At 46.3% G+C, this 16,833-nt stretch overlaps 1 protein-coding gene across 2 annotated transcripts in view; it reads right to left on the bottom strand.

The window, feature by feature from the left end:
• The window catches only part of LOC143025582 (alanine aminotransferase 1), an 89,034-nt gene that overhangs the window by 52,255 nt on the left and 19,946 nt on the right, over positions 1 to 16,833 (bottom strand). For both annotated transcript variants that reach the window (XM_076185475.1, XM_076185476.1), the window contains exon 2: positions 11,115 to 11,204. In XM_076185475.1, coding sequence (XP_076041590.1) covers positions 11,115 to 11,204 — 90 coding nt within the window. The remainder of the gene's footprint in view (positions 1 to 11,114; positions 11,205 to 16,833) is intronic.

Below are 16,833 nucleotides of genomic sequence, written 5' to 3' on the forward strand. Positions count from 1 at the left end.
CCGGAGACGTACGTCTTCCAAGAGCTCCATAGACGAACTCGACCACTGTGGAAGGACATGTAGACGAAGATACGGGAGGGCACTAACCCCCGACGGTTTCAGGTTGCCTGCTTTCCACGTCACTCGACTTTCACTGCGCCTGCGCAACACAAGTCACTTTCCTCACTTTCCTCCCCCTCCTCCTCCAGAGATTACGATGCGTTTGTCACCCACCACGCGCAAGCGCCATCGCATCGCTAAAGTTGGTTGGCGATCACGCACGTACTGTACATGTACACATACATACACACATACATACATACACAAACATGGAGTTCGGGGTGTGTACGTGGTAATGTGACGGAATTACCCACAGATCAGACAATATACTCGTATATATGCGTAAGTAACCAATTCTTTGTATCTGCACTGAAGATGTAATTATACGAAAGCGCTCTGCTTCGTTAGTTTACTTTTCCTATTGGTTACTTACGCATTTGTGAACACGCCCTCCTAGTGTTTTTATTGCACTCGTATATATATACACACGCATACACACATACACACACATATGAACTCTGTGCTCTAATCCAGGAGAATAACAACTGTCACTCACAGATCCAACACGTGATTCCATGGTGAGTCTCTCTCACACACACATACACACGTTTACTTTTATTACTACGCGATTTATAGAATTAAATAAATCAATAAAATAAAATGCAATGACAGGGGACCGACGAATAGTAGGTCCACAACAAGGCCAGATGGTAAACAACGCAAAAAAAAAAAAAAAAAAAAAAAAAAAAAATTATATATATATATATATATATATATATATATATATATATATATATATATATATATATTGTCGCCGCTCTTGGCGACGCTGGAGTCACGAGATGCTCCAGGTGGTTGTGGCAGGCAGGGAGGCAGGCAGAGGCGCCTTTGGGCGACGAGATGCGGTAGTGGGAGTGACCTTTCAGGACTTTGATCCAAATGCCAATGACAGATCTGTTCCAGGACGAGAGTACGTCAATCGGAAGCTGTGCGAGGCGTTGGAGGAGGCACTGAAGGAGGCGTTGGAGGAGGCACTGAAGGAGGCGTTGGAGGAGGCACTGAAGGAGGCGTTGGAGGAAGCACTGAAGGGGGTGTTGGAAGAGGCACTGAAGGAGGCACTGAGGGAAGCGTTGGAGGAGGCACTGAGGGAAGCGTTGGAGGAGGCACTGAAGGAGGCGTTGGAGGAAACACTGAAGGGGGTGTTGGAAGAGGCACTGAGGGAAGCATTGGAGGAGGCGTTGGAGGAAACACTGAAGGGGGTGTTGGAAGAGGCACTGAAGGAGGCGTTCTATGAGTGCCGTAGTTGCAACACAGTGTATATACATCGTGTTCATCCAAAACACACAGTATACATAATGTTATATCCTGTTCACTTTGAATGTTGAACAAACGCCTCTCCACCTCCTCCAAGAACCATGAGACTATTACCTGCCACGCTACTCCTGCAAACTTCTGTCTCGTCCTCGTGGGCATGGAATATGGAGCCCATTTGGAGGGAGGAGAAATGTCAAGATCGAATCCCGCGCCATCGAACTTAGTGTGGTGCTTCGCAAAGACCGACACGCTGTCGTGACGTAGTGTCGCGTCTGTCCGGAGATAGATCGGGTGTTTGGATGGGAGCTTGCCAAAAATTGTCTACAGGGTCTATGTGACACCATTACTATTATTACTATTACTATTATCACTATTACTATTACTACTACTATTACTATTACTACTATTATTATTATCATTATTATTACTATTATTGTGAAAAATATGACAATTTTGTTCTCATGAAGGAGAGGGGGTGTGGGGCGGGATAAACCCTCTGGAAGGTGAGGAGGCTACGCCAGGAGGCGCTGAGTAGCAGCGGCCGAAATCGTCAACTTTGCCCTGTTATGCGTTTCAGGGAATGTCGGGGTAGGTAACAGTCATTGCCGGGAATCGGAAAGATGTGCGGGACTCGAACCCACAACTAAGCAAATGCGAGACTATCACGCTTCCCATTACGCCACCAGCGCACTTGACCGCTCAGGAACTCAGTTAAGGTTATTTTGATTAAAACTTCCGACTGTCTAAATCGACTTCATTATGTTTATTCTCTGCCACCAAGCGATTATTTATTCACGCAAGGGAATAGCCATCGGAAACCCAAAGGTTAAAAAAAAAAAACAAAAAAAAAAACATTAACAACATAATAAATAATAAAATTCCATTTCCCGTCCACCGGAACTCTCGGCCACGCCTCAGTGCCTCCAGTAATTACAAGAACTTAATCATTACGAAATCTTAATTAAAAATAGAGTCCTTCCCGTTATTGTCTTCTTGCTTCTCAACCTAGTGCTCGCGAAAGGTTAAACATTTAAATTTGCAGAGAAAAAAAAAATAATACTGGTTCGTAATTAAGTAACTACAGTTTCATTTCTGCATGTATAGTATCAATGCGTCGTTTTTTATTGTTTAACTGATGATGTTATATACATATTTCAAAGGCTTTTTCCCCCCTTACAAGGGAGGTAGCAAAAAAAAAAAAAAAAAAGGCATAGAAACCATTCCCACCCATTCGATCCCCAATACACTCCACTCCCCTCTACCCTCTTCCCTCCCTCTTGACACCTCCTGGATGACGGGTCATCCCTGCATCTTGCCCACTGTGTCAGGTTAATGGAGGTACGGGTCGATGGTCTCAGGACTCTTGTGGCTCGTTACGAGCACACGAATCGACGGTGCAGCAGTACCGTTCTCGACCGCTAATTCAGCGTTCTGAGTTCGAGTCCCACCCAAGGCTTAAAAATTTCAGCTTTGCTACAATGCGAGCCGGCACTCCAACTCCGGTGGGCAAATTGTGTGTGTAATTACCTAATCGTATTTACTTTATTGTAGTATACAGGAAATGAGCAACGCTCGTTGGGTCCCGCCTCCTACTCTCTAAATTATAAATTCTACACTAAATATATATATATATATATATATATATATATATATATATATATATATATATATATATGTGTGTGTGTGTGTGTGTGAGAGAGAGAGAGAGAGAGAGAGAGAGAGAGAGAGAGAGAGAGAGAGAGAGAGAGAGAGAGAGAGAGAGAGAGAGAGAGAGAGAGAGCAAGGTCACAGCATTACCATTAAATCGGGCCATGTATGAGCTCTGAGTTCTCAAATGGGAGGGTATTATCTGTCGATCACCTGTCGCGACACGTGATCCAAGACCGTGATGACTGACAAAAGCAGCAGCAGCAGCAGCCACCGGAATCCAGACTCGATATTCGTCAAAAATTCACGACCGTGACATTAACCGGAAACTGTCGGGAAGCCCGCGTCTTTCTAACTTGTTTTCAATTATTTCTGTAATCATCAACTGCCGCCGTGCTGCTAAATCCCTTTGGCAGTGAAGTGGATCGTAAAACATGATGTGTTTTCAACTCTTTCCCGCAGGAGCATTTTTCTATCCAATTTCTATTCCAACACAATACCGACATTACTTTTGGAACATCCTTCAAATGCACTAGACTTGTGTAATACTTATTTTGTCGCAAATGAACTGCGTTTGAGTTCTTGGAGATCACGCCGCTCCGAAGAGGTGTTGAAGCGTATAAAGGAGTAGAGGGGAAGGACGGCAGAGTGTACCATTGCTCAAACCTATGTTTAATGTCAGCCCCCGATGTGGCAACCGACAGGAGTGTCAAGAGAGGCGTTTCTATGTTGGGTGAAGCTTGCATGAGAGCACCTCCCTCAGTCTGTAACCTGCGTTGCTCCAATACGGAACAGTTCTCGTAGACACTGTTATACAGTTTTATTTGTGTCGTAAGGGTTTTATTTACCCTTAAGCGATATACACGAGGCTAAAAGCTGGCCAGTATTCTTCTTGTGAATGGGGACGAATCTTTCGAAAGATGTACACCGTACATACTGTACTACTATACTGTACGGTCCTTCCTCCAATTGAGCGTACTTACACACATGCATTACATAGAGGTTCAACCTGGTCCCATGAACAGACAAATCCGGGAATTTCCAGTCAAATCTGGTTTAGAGCCTGTCCTCCACCAGCCTAATTCATCCTCCGGTCACCCTCTAGCAACCCTCCTCCTCCTCCTCCTCTTCTTCGTCCTCGTCCTCCTCCTCCTCCTCCTTCTCCTGCTCCTCCTCCAGCCCTCCGCCAAGTTTCCATCTCTCGTCCCTTCTAAGGTCTGAACAAGAACAAGTCACTTCCTTTCGAAAAGCAAACTAACAATATGGCGGCACGATATTTGAACACTCCAACCTTTCCCATGCATATTTCATCTCTCAAAAGAAAATGGCCGCTTGAAAAAGATTATTTATACATACAGTGCTTCATTTGCAGGCGCGTCAGCCTCGCTCCACATGGGTGTGCAGTGCAAGTGTTGCGAGTCATAAAAAAAGAAGAAGAAAAAAAAAAGAAAAAAACAAGAGGCAGAAACCATCGCGTTGCCAAGCAGATCCCCTGATCCTACCATGTCGTAGGACAATCACAACCGAAAGTTGCTCATCGCTCTCCATCTGGCGTTTCCTGCCGCTACATCACACTCCTCTCACCCACTACCACATCACCACTGTGAACACGGCAACACCACCAATACACATGAAGTACGATTATGTTGTTACTTGTCACTCAAGACGTATTTTAGGAAAATCTTGTAGTATCCGGCCCTCCGGTGACAGCCACTAACGATGACGTCACTTGTCAATGCCGAAGTACTTTTAGTTTTATTCTGGTTAACGCCAGACGATTTCATTCTGGCTACGTGGAGAGCCCATCCAGCAAGCACGGGGCTCAGATATTGAAGAATTTCCAACATAAGTGAATAATCATTAAAATTTTAGAACAGCGCATCTGCAGACCTAATCGAAGGGGAAGGCCAACGTAATGACCCGTGGTGGTGCGTCGTTCTACAATATTGACGACACGCACCGTTCCTCCTATGCTACACAAGTGTTGGCATTATCGATACAGATTCATAAAGGAACATTAACTTGATGACAAACGTCGTTTTACGATGGTTTCCCGATTGTGAACTCCACAAGCTCATTCATTCAATTATTCACGTTGGCATACCTGTAGCACACTCACAGTACACAACGCCGTGACCTTTTCGCAATGATCGATGCAAATTCCAATGGAATGATGGGAAGCGGGGGAGGGCGGAGGGAGGGAGGGAGGGGGAGGAGTCGTCTTGCCTTTGTACTTGGGGGTTTTGAATCAAATCCTCTTGGAGCCCTTTGTCAGTCTTTGGAACAAAGACATTACAGAAAAAAAAAAGACTGCCATCATGGCTTACGTTCACATTTTTTTTTTCTAATTCCTTCGGAAAGGCATCTCTGACCTTCGAAAGGTTAAATCCTACTTAGATAAACCCGTTGAGAGGCGTTCTAGATTAACTCTTGTAATTTCACTTTAGTTAAAGACGAAAAAAAGTTCCCAATGAACAAGCGTGAGACGGGGCACGTACGCACGTTGTAATCCAGGCCTTACGGCCGCATGCCTGAACGTGTGATGACGTGCACGCGTGGGTGTGTCGACGTGTGTACGAGAACGTGTTAACGAGTGTGTGGGAACGAGCTAGTGAATAAGGATGCGAGAACAAGAGTGTTTGAACGAGTGAGCAAACGAGCCAGTGAACGAGGATGCGAGAACAAGGGAACCAGTGAACGAGCAAGTGAACAACGGAGTGAACAAGTGTTTGAACGTGTGTGTATGAACGAGTGCGTGTATACACGAGTGGATGAATGTGTGTGTGTGTGTCTGTGTGTGTGTGTGTGTGTGTGTGTGTGTGTGTGTGTGTGTGTGTCTGTGTGTGTGTGTGTGTGTGTGTGTCTGTGTGTGTGTGTCTGTGTGTGTGTGTGTGTGTGTGTGTGTGTGTGTGTGTGAGAGAGAGAGAGAGAGAGAGAGAGAGAGAGAGAGAGAGAGAGAGAGAGATTGATATTGCCTGCGCGTGCGTGCCTGTGCATGCATGCTTGCTCACCGTGCATGGAACGTCCACACAGTAGGCGTGAGCGGATTTCACTAACGAGAGAGAGAGAGAGAGAGAGAGAGAGAGAGAGAGAGAGAAAGAGAGAGTTCGTCAAAGTGGAGTTATAGATTAACCTTTTCCGCGGGGATTAATCAGAAAGAGGACAACCCACCATTGTTGACTAAAAAATAATAATTTGCAAAGGTCTGGATCACGTGCATGGGAAAGATCACGTGAATGGGCAGGGTTACGTGAACTGGCAAGTTCACGTGATAGGGCAAGATCACGTGCATGAACAAAATCACGTAGATGGGCAAAATCACGTGAATTGGGCAAGATCACGTACATCACGTGAATTGGCAAGATCACGTGCATGAATAAAATCACGTACATGGGCAAAATCACGTGAATGGGAAGAGTTACGTGATTGTCAAGTTCGTGATTTGGACAAGATCACGTACATGAACAAAATCACGTATATGGGCAAAATCACATGAATGGGAAGGGTTACGTGATTGGCAAGTTCACGTGAATTAGGCAAATTCAATTGAATTGGGTAAGATATGAAGATCACGTACACTCGCAAAATCACGTACATAGGCAAAATCACGTAGATGGGCAAGATCACGTGAACGGGCAAGATCACGTGGATGGATAAGATCACGTGAATGGACAAGACCACGCCAATGGACAAGATCACGTGAGTAGACAAGATCACGTGAACAGACAAGACCACGTGAATGGACAAAAATCACGTAAACGTGTTGCTGTGTTCATCACATTCCCTAACAGAGGAACGATCAGCGTTCGTAATCCCAAGTGGATTCGTGTACAGGATGAACAGGAACATGAACATCGACATTCCTTTGATCATAAACGTAAAGAATTACTGTTCATGAATCTACGTGTCACTTCACACACACACACAAACACACACACAAACACACACCCACACACACACACACACACACACAAACACACACACACACAAACACACACACACACAAACACACACACACACAAACGCACGCACGCCGCCCGGCGTTTAATGTCTGCTTTCGTACAGCAGCAAACTAGACACTGCGAGATACAAAGGCGGGACCCTACGAGCGTAGTTCCCCTTCCCGTAAGATACTAGGTAAATACACACGCACACATGCTCGTGTAATTCACCATGGTCTTGGATCACGTGCTGGACTCGTGATCGACAGCTACTACCCTCTCGGAAGGGAGCCCAGAGCTCATGTATGATCAGTGTGTGTGTGTGTGTGTGTGTGTGTGTGTGTGTGTGTGTGTGTGTGTGTGTGTGTGTGTGTGTGTGTGTGTGTGTGTGTGTGTGTGTGTGTGTGTGTGTGTGTGTGTGTGTGTGTGTGTGTTTGTGTGTGTGTGTTCTGGCATTTAAAGAGAAAATGTTTTCTTCTTCCTCTCCCGTGGACCGTGACAGCCACGTCAACCCAGCGGACGACAAAGCTGCGCAGTTAAGTCCATACAAGAACAGGCCACTTCACTTCAGCTGAAATCGAGCAACGTGGCATCACGTTAACAGACCATTATCAATCTGGGGGCTAAATCCATCTCGCTTGGCTTCTTCAGTACTGTGCGTTACTTAGACCCTGTTCACACTAGCGGTTTGAACCGCGGCGGTTGAATTACAATGCAGGTCAATGAAGGAGTTCACACACAACCGCGCATTTTTTCCTTGACTATGCGGTACCGCCACGGTTTCCGCGCGGTTCAAACCGCTAGTGTGAAAAGGACTTTAGCGTTGACCGCAAGCTGAAGTAGCTCCAATAATGGCTACCGTCACGCCATTCTATTTTCAAGGTATCTCATCGACAAGAAATGCATGGAATTTTACTTCAACGCCTTCACAGAGTTCAAGTCTTGTAACTCTGTCCAGGCGATTTTGTTCGGCTGAGAGCTATCACCTCCGCATTAAAAGGAATTAAACCTCTTTTGAAACTTTTTGTATCCTTTATACTTTATGCTTTACACTGTATTTTATACTTATGCTGTATACTTTATATAATGTATGCTTCATACTTATGTTGTATACTTTATACTTATTTCCCAACTATGAGAAATCCCCCAGCTGCGCAAGTATTAATTGCATTATTTGCATGACCACATAAATAATAAACAAATAAAAATAAAATGAAATAAATATACCAACAATAAACAACTACGTGCAAACTGACACTTTGAGCACAGCCGTATGACGTCATCTCGCCCGTTTTCTTTATACGATGACCTGACTTGACCCAATCCGTTATTTAGCGCGCAGTTGCTGTGCGCCAATGGGCTTGCTGCCAAAATGGACGAATTGAGGAACAACCAGAAATTTCCTAACAGAGTTAGGGAGTCGACTGTGCATGCTATATAAAAAAATAACGAGAACAACCAAAAACACTTGTAATATTCTTTACGAGCAGTTGGGTAATTTTCAAAATGACATCAACATTTGTGATCATTTCCTAACTTGACCATAATTAACCCTTCCTCCTAGCCGGTTTGTCACCTAATTATATGTATATATATATATATATATATATATATATATATATATATATATATATATATATATATAATTTCTATGATCTATCTCTTATGTATTTCATGTTTTATCCGTCGGTGGCCCGGCTCCGAGGACACGGCCCGCGCTACCTGTGTCCCAAACCGATGGGGGACCTAGCAAATGCCAAAAACTAGAGTTTATTTCGGCGCCACCAGCCCCCGCCACCCGCGACCTGCCCAAAATGATTGCAGGGGGATTCATGACACAGGTGGGAAAGCCAAAATCGCGAATACCAAGCCCTCTCCCAACAACAATATTGCCAAGTCACAAGTTTCATCACGAGGAAGGTAGAAACAACCAGTATACGGTATTCCTCGTCTCAATCCTCCTAATCATGGCCCTAATTTTTATCCCAATCTAATCCTTTATCCTAATCCCATTCCTAGTCCAAATCTTGTCCCTAACCTTAAATTCTCCCTGCCCAGCGCCCCGTACCTAAGCCGCCCTCTGCGGGTTCCCATAAAAGAAAAGAATCAAAGGAATATTTAGATGGATGAGGTGTTCCTACCACGCTCCTTCATTCCTCCAGCAACTCGTTTCAGAGTTCCACGAGACCGTTGCGAAACAAAGGAAACTGTTGCGAAACAAACGAAACGGTTACGAAACAAACGAAACAGCCAAGAGCCCCCACTGTGGCCCACTCAGCACGAGACTATTCTATTCAGGCGAGGGAGAGAGGAAGAGGGAGAGAGGGAGAGGGAGAGAGGGAGAGAGGGAGAGGGAGAGAGAGAGGGAGACAGAGGGAGAGAGAGAGGGAGAGAGGGAGGGAGGGAGAGAAAGAGAGAGAGAGAGAGGGAGAGGGAGAGACAGGAGAGAGAGGAGGGAGAGAGAGGAGGGAGAGAGAGGAGGGAGAGAGAGGAGGGAGAGAGAGGAGGGAGGGAGAGGAGGGAGGGAGAGGAGGGAGGGAGAGGAGAGAGGGAGAGGAGAGGGGAGAGGGAGGGGAGAGGGAGACAGGGGTCCAGGGACAGCCCCACATAGATGGCATCACGGCAACCGCGAAAAACCTCTTTGGAACAATGAAAACCCCCCCAAGCAATTTATCCTGATTAACGTCATCATAACTTCGGTTATGTCACTAGTCTATGGAAGTTGAGAGAGGTTGAGAGAGAGAGAGAGAGAGAGAGAGAGAGAGAGAGAGAGAGAGAGAGAGAGAGAGAGAGAGAGAGAGAGAGAGAGAGAGAGAGAGAGAGAGAGAGAGAGAGAGAGAGAGAGAGCGTGAGAGAAATAGAGAGAAATAGAGAGAAACTGAGAGACAGAGCGAGAGAGACAAAGAGGGACACGGAGAGAGAGACAGAGCGAGAGAGACAAAGAGGGACACGGAGAGAGAGACAGAGCGAGAGAGACAAAGAGGGACACGGAGAGAGAGACAGAGAGAGAAAGCGAGACCCAGATTCTTCAGTCGCAACTATCAACCCCTCCCATGCGAAGACGCACTACTTGACTGATAAAGATTCGGCTCTCGAAAGACTTATCTTATTACGAACAGGACAGGAAGTACGATGGCCACAGCATACCTTCTGGCGACAGTGAGGTACTCAACAACCTTTGTTCTGGCTAACGACAAGCGATTCCATTCTCCCAAGAGCGGGGGGGGGGGAGAAAATCCCTAGCGTCCTGTCCTGGATGAGTTCTTAAACTTGTACCTGTGTTCTTGTGAATGGAATCGCGTGGCGACCGCCTTATGATATGTACAAGTGACACTGTGTGGCCAAGATTGGCTGACGATGCACGGAAGTCGCATTATGTACTCGTTGACAGACTATCACTCGGAGTTCAAACATTTTTATAAAAGTTATCGCATGTTCGTTTCGGGGCCAATGTACCTGTGACTGATAACTTGCGATAAAAATGTAAATTGTCGAGGAACAGACACTTTTTTTTAACGAGATCGATTATTTGACCTTATCTACAACCTAACAAGGAACTGCCATATGACTCGAGTCGCATACACACACTCACACAATACACGAAATTAAAAGCAAATTAGATATGGCGAGATACAGAGACGGGACACCACGAGCATAGCTTCCCTTCCCGTAAGATACAACTAGGTAAATACACACACACACACACGGAGGTCTGGGGGCGCCAAATTAATTTTATCTTTTGATACATAATTTCTGCTATACGCTATGGTGATTTGACCACAAACCGATGAAAAAGTGATTGCATCCAAAGCATTAGAACAAATTATCAAATAAAATAAACTGAGATGTTACATTCCAAATTTTACAAATCCCTCACGAATACATCTAGGCGGACATAAGGTGAATCCCATTGGTTGAATACAACTGAATACAAATAGGTGAATACAACTTTGTGAATACAACTGACCGAAAACTAAGTGAATATAAATAGAGTGAATACAAATGAGTGAATACAACTCCGTGAATACAACCGAGTGAATAAAATCGAGCGAATACGATCGAGACAACCGAGCGAATACAACTTAGTGAATACAAGTGAATACCAGTGAGTGAATACGAGTGAATACAACAGAGCGAATGCAATCATGTGAATACAACTAAGTGAATACTTGCCTGACGAATAAAGGTGATTGGCTTCTGTCCCATCGCGTGGGCGTCGCCGATGTTGGCCTTCGTCACCTCCGTGAAGGGCATAGACTTCCCCTGCAGCAAAGAGAGAACAAAAACAAACAATAAATACAAACAAACAAACAAATATTAAATATAAAGTTAATAAAAACAAGTTGTCAAAGGCAATCCACTCTCTTCATCTCTTTGGACACCTATATCAATGTTTACTGTGGGTTCGAATCCCGCACTCCTCTCAGATTGCCAGCAGTACCTGTTACCTGTCCCTAACAGTCCCCTAATGTGCATAATAGGACAAAGGTGACGACTTCGGTGACACCTACTCAGCGTCTCCTGCCGTAGACTCCTCAGCTTCAGAAGGAAACACATCTAAGGGTCCCAGGGTTTCCCGCGTGATTCCCCACCGGGGAAGAGATCTGCCCACAGGATAGTGTGAAAGGCTGCCAACTCTCCAGTGCACAACCCACATCACAAAGGGCGGTAATTGGTCACGTAGGCGGCGTTCAAACCATTAATGGGGGGAACGCTCTTGTCAATGTACACATCGTAGATACGGCAGCCAGAGAGTTGACGTTGCGGAGGACACATTAAAGTGTTGCGTAACGGAAATAACGAATATTTTGAGAAGTTTAACGGAAATAACGAAGATAGCCACATAACTATAGTAACGTGTGTGTGTGTGTGTGTGTGTGTGTGTGTGTGTGTGTGTGTGTGTGTGTGTGTGTGTGTGTGTGTGTGTGTGTGTGTGTGTGTGTGTGTGTGTGTGTGTGTGTGTGTGTGTGTGTGTGTGTGTGTGTGTGTGGAAAATATAACAACAGACATTTTAAGCGAATTCCTATTCTCATACAATACACAGTGGAACCGAAATAACGGACATTTGGAGCTGGTGATTAGAAGTTCGTCGGTTCGAATCCCGCCTGACCCAATTCAGTTTCCAGGCATCGGTCACTGTGACTTACATTGTGGCTGTGTGCCTACCGGATGTTACTATGAACTAAAGTAACCTGCTCTAACGACCAAAATCCAATTCCACATGTGATCCCAAGAGTCCCAAATGAACGACATCTGGTGCCGGCTTTCTTAAACTACACAGCGTAACGGAAATAACGGTCATTTAATTTGAATTCCTCCTCTCAACGGTCGTTCGGAATCTGATCATCATCTCGAGATGGCAATGAATAGAGATGTTGGGGCTCTTCGATTTTCTCTGATTCATTTAACCTTTTCGCTGATGTGGAGGGTCTTCCCTCAGCTGAATAAAATCACCTGACGACAGCCAGAACAAACGTGGGCCCTAATTGCCCCTTTCGAACAATAACAGTTCCAGTTTTACCCGTCTGACGAATAATGGTCTCGTGTAAGAAAATTAAATAAAATTACAAAACAGAATGGTTAGGTTAGGTAGACTGAGCAACAAAGGTTCCAGTTTTGCTTTTTTGAAGAATAATAGTCCCATATGAGAAAAAAATAATACAGAGATGAAATAGGTTAGGTTTGGTTAGGATATGGTTAGGTTTGGTTAGGTTGACCTTTTGAACAATAGATACAAACTTTGCCCTTTTGAGAGATAGGGACCCCATATCAAACAAGACCCCCAGTCTTCAAAAGCTCTCAAACGCGGAAGTCAACAACACTGAAAGGGTGGTAGGTTCTCGAACAGTAACCTGAATAAAGACATTGAAATCCTCCCTGTTTATACACGATGTATCCAATCATCCAGTTCCGATGTCCTTACACATACTTTATGCAACCCCACATCATCCGAATCCACTTCAAAGTACGTTAATCAAACAAAACAATACTTTATACGCGCATGCAAGCTCTAAACGACGCAAACGTGAACCCGTTTTCTACACGCGCACAACGTCGCGTAAATTGAAAATGCGGCGTACGAACGTGACCACGCGCATGCGCACAATTTGATGTTAAATCTGGCAAAGCAATCAAGGAGAACACGACGGCGTTTATAATTATCAACAACAAACCTGTATCAATACAAAGCTACCGAAACACGAAAACAGGACCTGCTTGTGCAAGTTGCACATTATTCACACGAATACAATGGCGCTTTAATGACGCCAGAACGCTACAACTTAATTTCTTGACAATTCGTCGAAAACATGTGGACAAATAATTTCCAATAACCCCCACTCCCATTCCATAGGACTGTACATCTTAATCTAAGTATTATACGTAATATGTTCCCACATCGATCAGTGTTTAGTGTCGCTATCATTTACATTTTCAAGACTCCAATTACAAGAATTTGCTTCTCGATAAAGACACGTGCCTCTGTGTTTGCGCTGTAGAAACTGTTTTCAAAACCACTTAAATCCCTATGAATCTAAAATATTTCGATTTGATATTGACGAGACTACTCGTCAACTTGTCCGCCTAAAAAAAGCGGACAGTCAAGCCACAAAGACGGACAGATCCGCTCACAGACGAAGGCAATTCGCCACAAATCACAACACCCATGTTACGCCAAGTCCCGTGCAACGCCACCAAGTCGAGCCGCACGAAAAAGTGACTTCCGCTTTGAAGTGGGCTCGACGCAATTGACGCCCCAGCAGATGTCAAGCACGCACCACAGCAAAAAGGCCTTCCTTCGCACCGGGATTGGCGCCGGAACTGACACCGGGATCGGGACTGGCACCGGGATTGGCGCCGGAACTGACACCGGAATCGGGCTCGGCACCGGAATTGACACCGGGATCGGTATCGGCACCGGGGCTGATACCGGGATCGGAATCTGGATTGGCAAAGGAACTGACATCAAGATCGGTATTGGCCGGGACTGACCCAGGGATCGACATCGGCACCGGAATTGACATCGGGTTCGGTATCGGCACCGGAACTGACACCGGGATCGGTATCGGGAATCGATACCGGAACTGATCCCGGGATCGGTATCGGCACCGGAACTGACACCGGGATCGGCATCGGCCCTGGGACTAACCCCGGAATCGTTATCGGGATCCGCATCGGGATCGACATCGGCATCGGCACGGACACCGGGATTGACTGCTGCTGCTGCTCGGACGGTCAAATGCTCTCGTCCACCCCCACCCCCCCACCCCTTTTGTCTTCTGCAGACTCTTTGGCTCACCTTTCCGCACATCCGGGCGTCGCCGGGAGGTGTCACGGCGCGGCGGTCAGAGGGACAAAGATGAGGCGGATGGGGGGAGACTGAATCGGAAAGGGGGGAAATTATGGGAAGAGGAGGCGAGAGGGAAAGAAGAGAGGATGTGTGGAAGGCGGAGGGGTAGGGGGATGGGAGGAGAGTAGAAGAAAGAGGAGGAGGAGGAAGAGGAGGAAGAGGTGGAGAAGTAGTAGTAGAAGGGAAAGAGGAGGTGAAGGGAGACGAGGAGGAGGTGAAGGGAGATGAGGAGGAGGTGAAGGGAGATGAGGAGGAGGTGAAGGAAGTCAAAGAAGAGGTGACAGAAGAGGAGAAGGAGTTGAAGAGAGACGAGGAGAAGGTGAAGGAAGACGAGGAGGTGAAGGGAGACGAGGAGGTGAAGGGAGACGAGGAGGTGAAGGGAGACGAGGAGGTGAAGGAGGACAAGGAGGAGGAGGATGCAGGGGAGATGAAAAGTGAGGAGGGGGCTCGAGACTGAGGCCCTCCCACCTGCGAGATCGATGCCCGCCCGGATAACGACGATGGTGGTGATGATGGTAATGGTGGTGGTGATGGTGATGATGATGATGATTACGATGATAATGACGATGACGACGATAATGATAATGATGATAATTATGATGATGATAATGATAAGGATAATGATGATAATGATGACTGCGATGGAGGTGATGGTGATGGCGATGACGAGGGGGAGGGGGAGGAGGAAGAGGAAGAGGAAGAGGAAGAGGAGGAAGAGAATGGGGAGGAAGAGGAGGAGGAGGAGGCTCGTCAGTATGGAGATTTACTGTATGATGACAATGCTTCCTCTGTGCATGGCCCCGGTTATTGCGTATCAAGGCACTGCCTTCTACGTGAGAGAGAGAGAGAGAGAGAGAGAGAGAGAGAGAGAGAGTGTGTGTGTGTGTGTGTGTGTGTGTGTGTGTGTGTATTCACCTCGGATCTGCTGCAATCTCTGTCGAGACAGCCAGACACCACCCTACGGCAGTGAGCTCAGAGCTCATTATTTGCCGATCTCTGGGTAGGTCTGAGACCACTCACACACCACACACCGGGACAGTAAGGTCACAACTCCTTGACTAACGTCCCGTACCTACTCACTGCTAGGTGAACAGGGGTTACACGTGAAAGGAGACAAACCCAACTTATCTCCGCCCGGCCGGGGAATCGAACCCCGGTTCTCTGGCTTGTGAGGCCAGTGCTTTACCAATCCGCCACCGAGCCGTGTATTTTGTGTGTGTGTGTGTGTGTGTGTGTGTGTGTGTGTGTGTGTGTGTGTGTGTGTGTGTGTGTGTGTGTGTGTGTGTGTGTGTGTGTGTGTGTGTGTGTGTGTGTGTGTGTGTGTGTGTGTGTGTGTGTGTGTGTGTGTGTGTGTGTGTGTGTGTGTGTGCATAGCGGGGGTTACTGCCTTCTACAGGCTGTGGGACTGTGATCGTCTTCTATGCGAGGTGCCACTACAAATGGATGTATATTCACCAAAGAAGAGCTGACCGATTCAAGGCCACACCCACTAACATATGCGCAACGTTGAGAAAAAAACATTCGAAACGCGCTTCAACAACAAACGTTTACTAACGATAGTCCATGGAAACTAACGATAGCCAGGATGAAATCTGTAAAGGGTGTCATCAATGGTGTCGCCAGTCGGGGATGGGCAGAGGGTCAGTAGACTCCTCATATTACTTCACCTGCAGTTACAACACCAACACCAACACACACACACACCACACACACACACACACACACAGAGAGAGAGAGAGAGACACAGACAGAGAGAGAGAGAGAGAGAGGTGAGAGAGAGAGAGAGAGAGAGAGAGAGAGAGAGAGAGAGAGAGAGAGAGAGAGAGAGAGAGAGAGAGAGAGAGGAGAGAGAGAGAGAGAGAGAGAGAGAGAGAGAGAGAGAGAGAGAGAGAGAGAGAGAGAGAGAGAGAGAGAGAGAGAGAGAGAGAGAGAGAGAGAGAGAGAAAGAGAGAAAGAGAGAAAGAGAGAGAGAGAGAGAGAGAGAGGTAATGAAAAGAAACGAGATTGTGAAAACTACAAAGGTCCATCCCATTACACGCGTCTTTCGCTCCCTAATTGGCGATTAGCCCCCAATTTTTCCTTAACTCGATTACGGCTTAAGCGATAAGAGCACACACACACACACAAACACACACACACACGATTTCGTCAATGTTTCATTGTGCAGTGGAAGCAGCCGGGAAATGTAGGTGCACGGCCAGGGACTTCTGGAAACTCCCAGGGACTTCCGAGAGCTTCCAGGGACTTTCAAGGACTTCCGAGAGCTTCCAGGGACTTTCAAGGACTTCCGGGAGCTTCCAGGGACTTTCAAGGACTTCCGAGAGCTTCCAGGGACTTTCAAGGACTTCCGGGAGCTTCCAGGGACTTTCAAGGGCATCCGAGAGCTTCCAGGGACTTCCGAAGAGCAGGTACGGGATAAGGATAGAGAGAGAGAGAGAGAGAGAGAGAGAGAGAGAGAGAGAGAGAGAGAGAGAGAGAGAGAGAGAGAGAGAGAGAGAGAGAGAGAGAGAGAATGAATTTTGGCTCCAACAAGAGAACATTCAC

This window comes from Oratosquilla oratoria, chromosome 5 (assembly GCF_046742065.1).
Source record: "Oratosquilla oratoria isolate Oo_2021 chromosome 5, ASM4674206v1, whole genome shotgun sequence".
Classification (NCBI taxonomy): Eukaryota; Metazoa; Arthropoda; class Malacostraca; order Stomatopoda; family Squillidae; genus Oratosquilla; species Oratosquilla oratoria.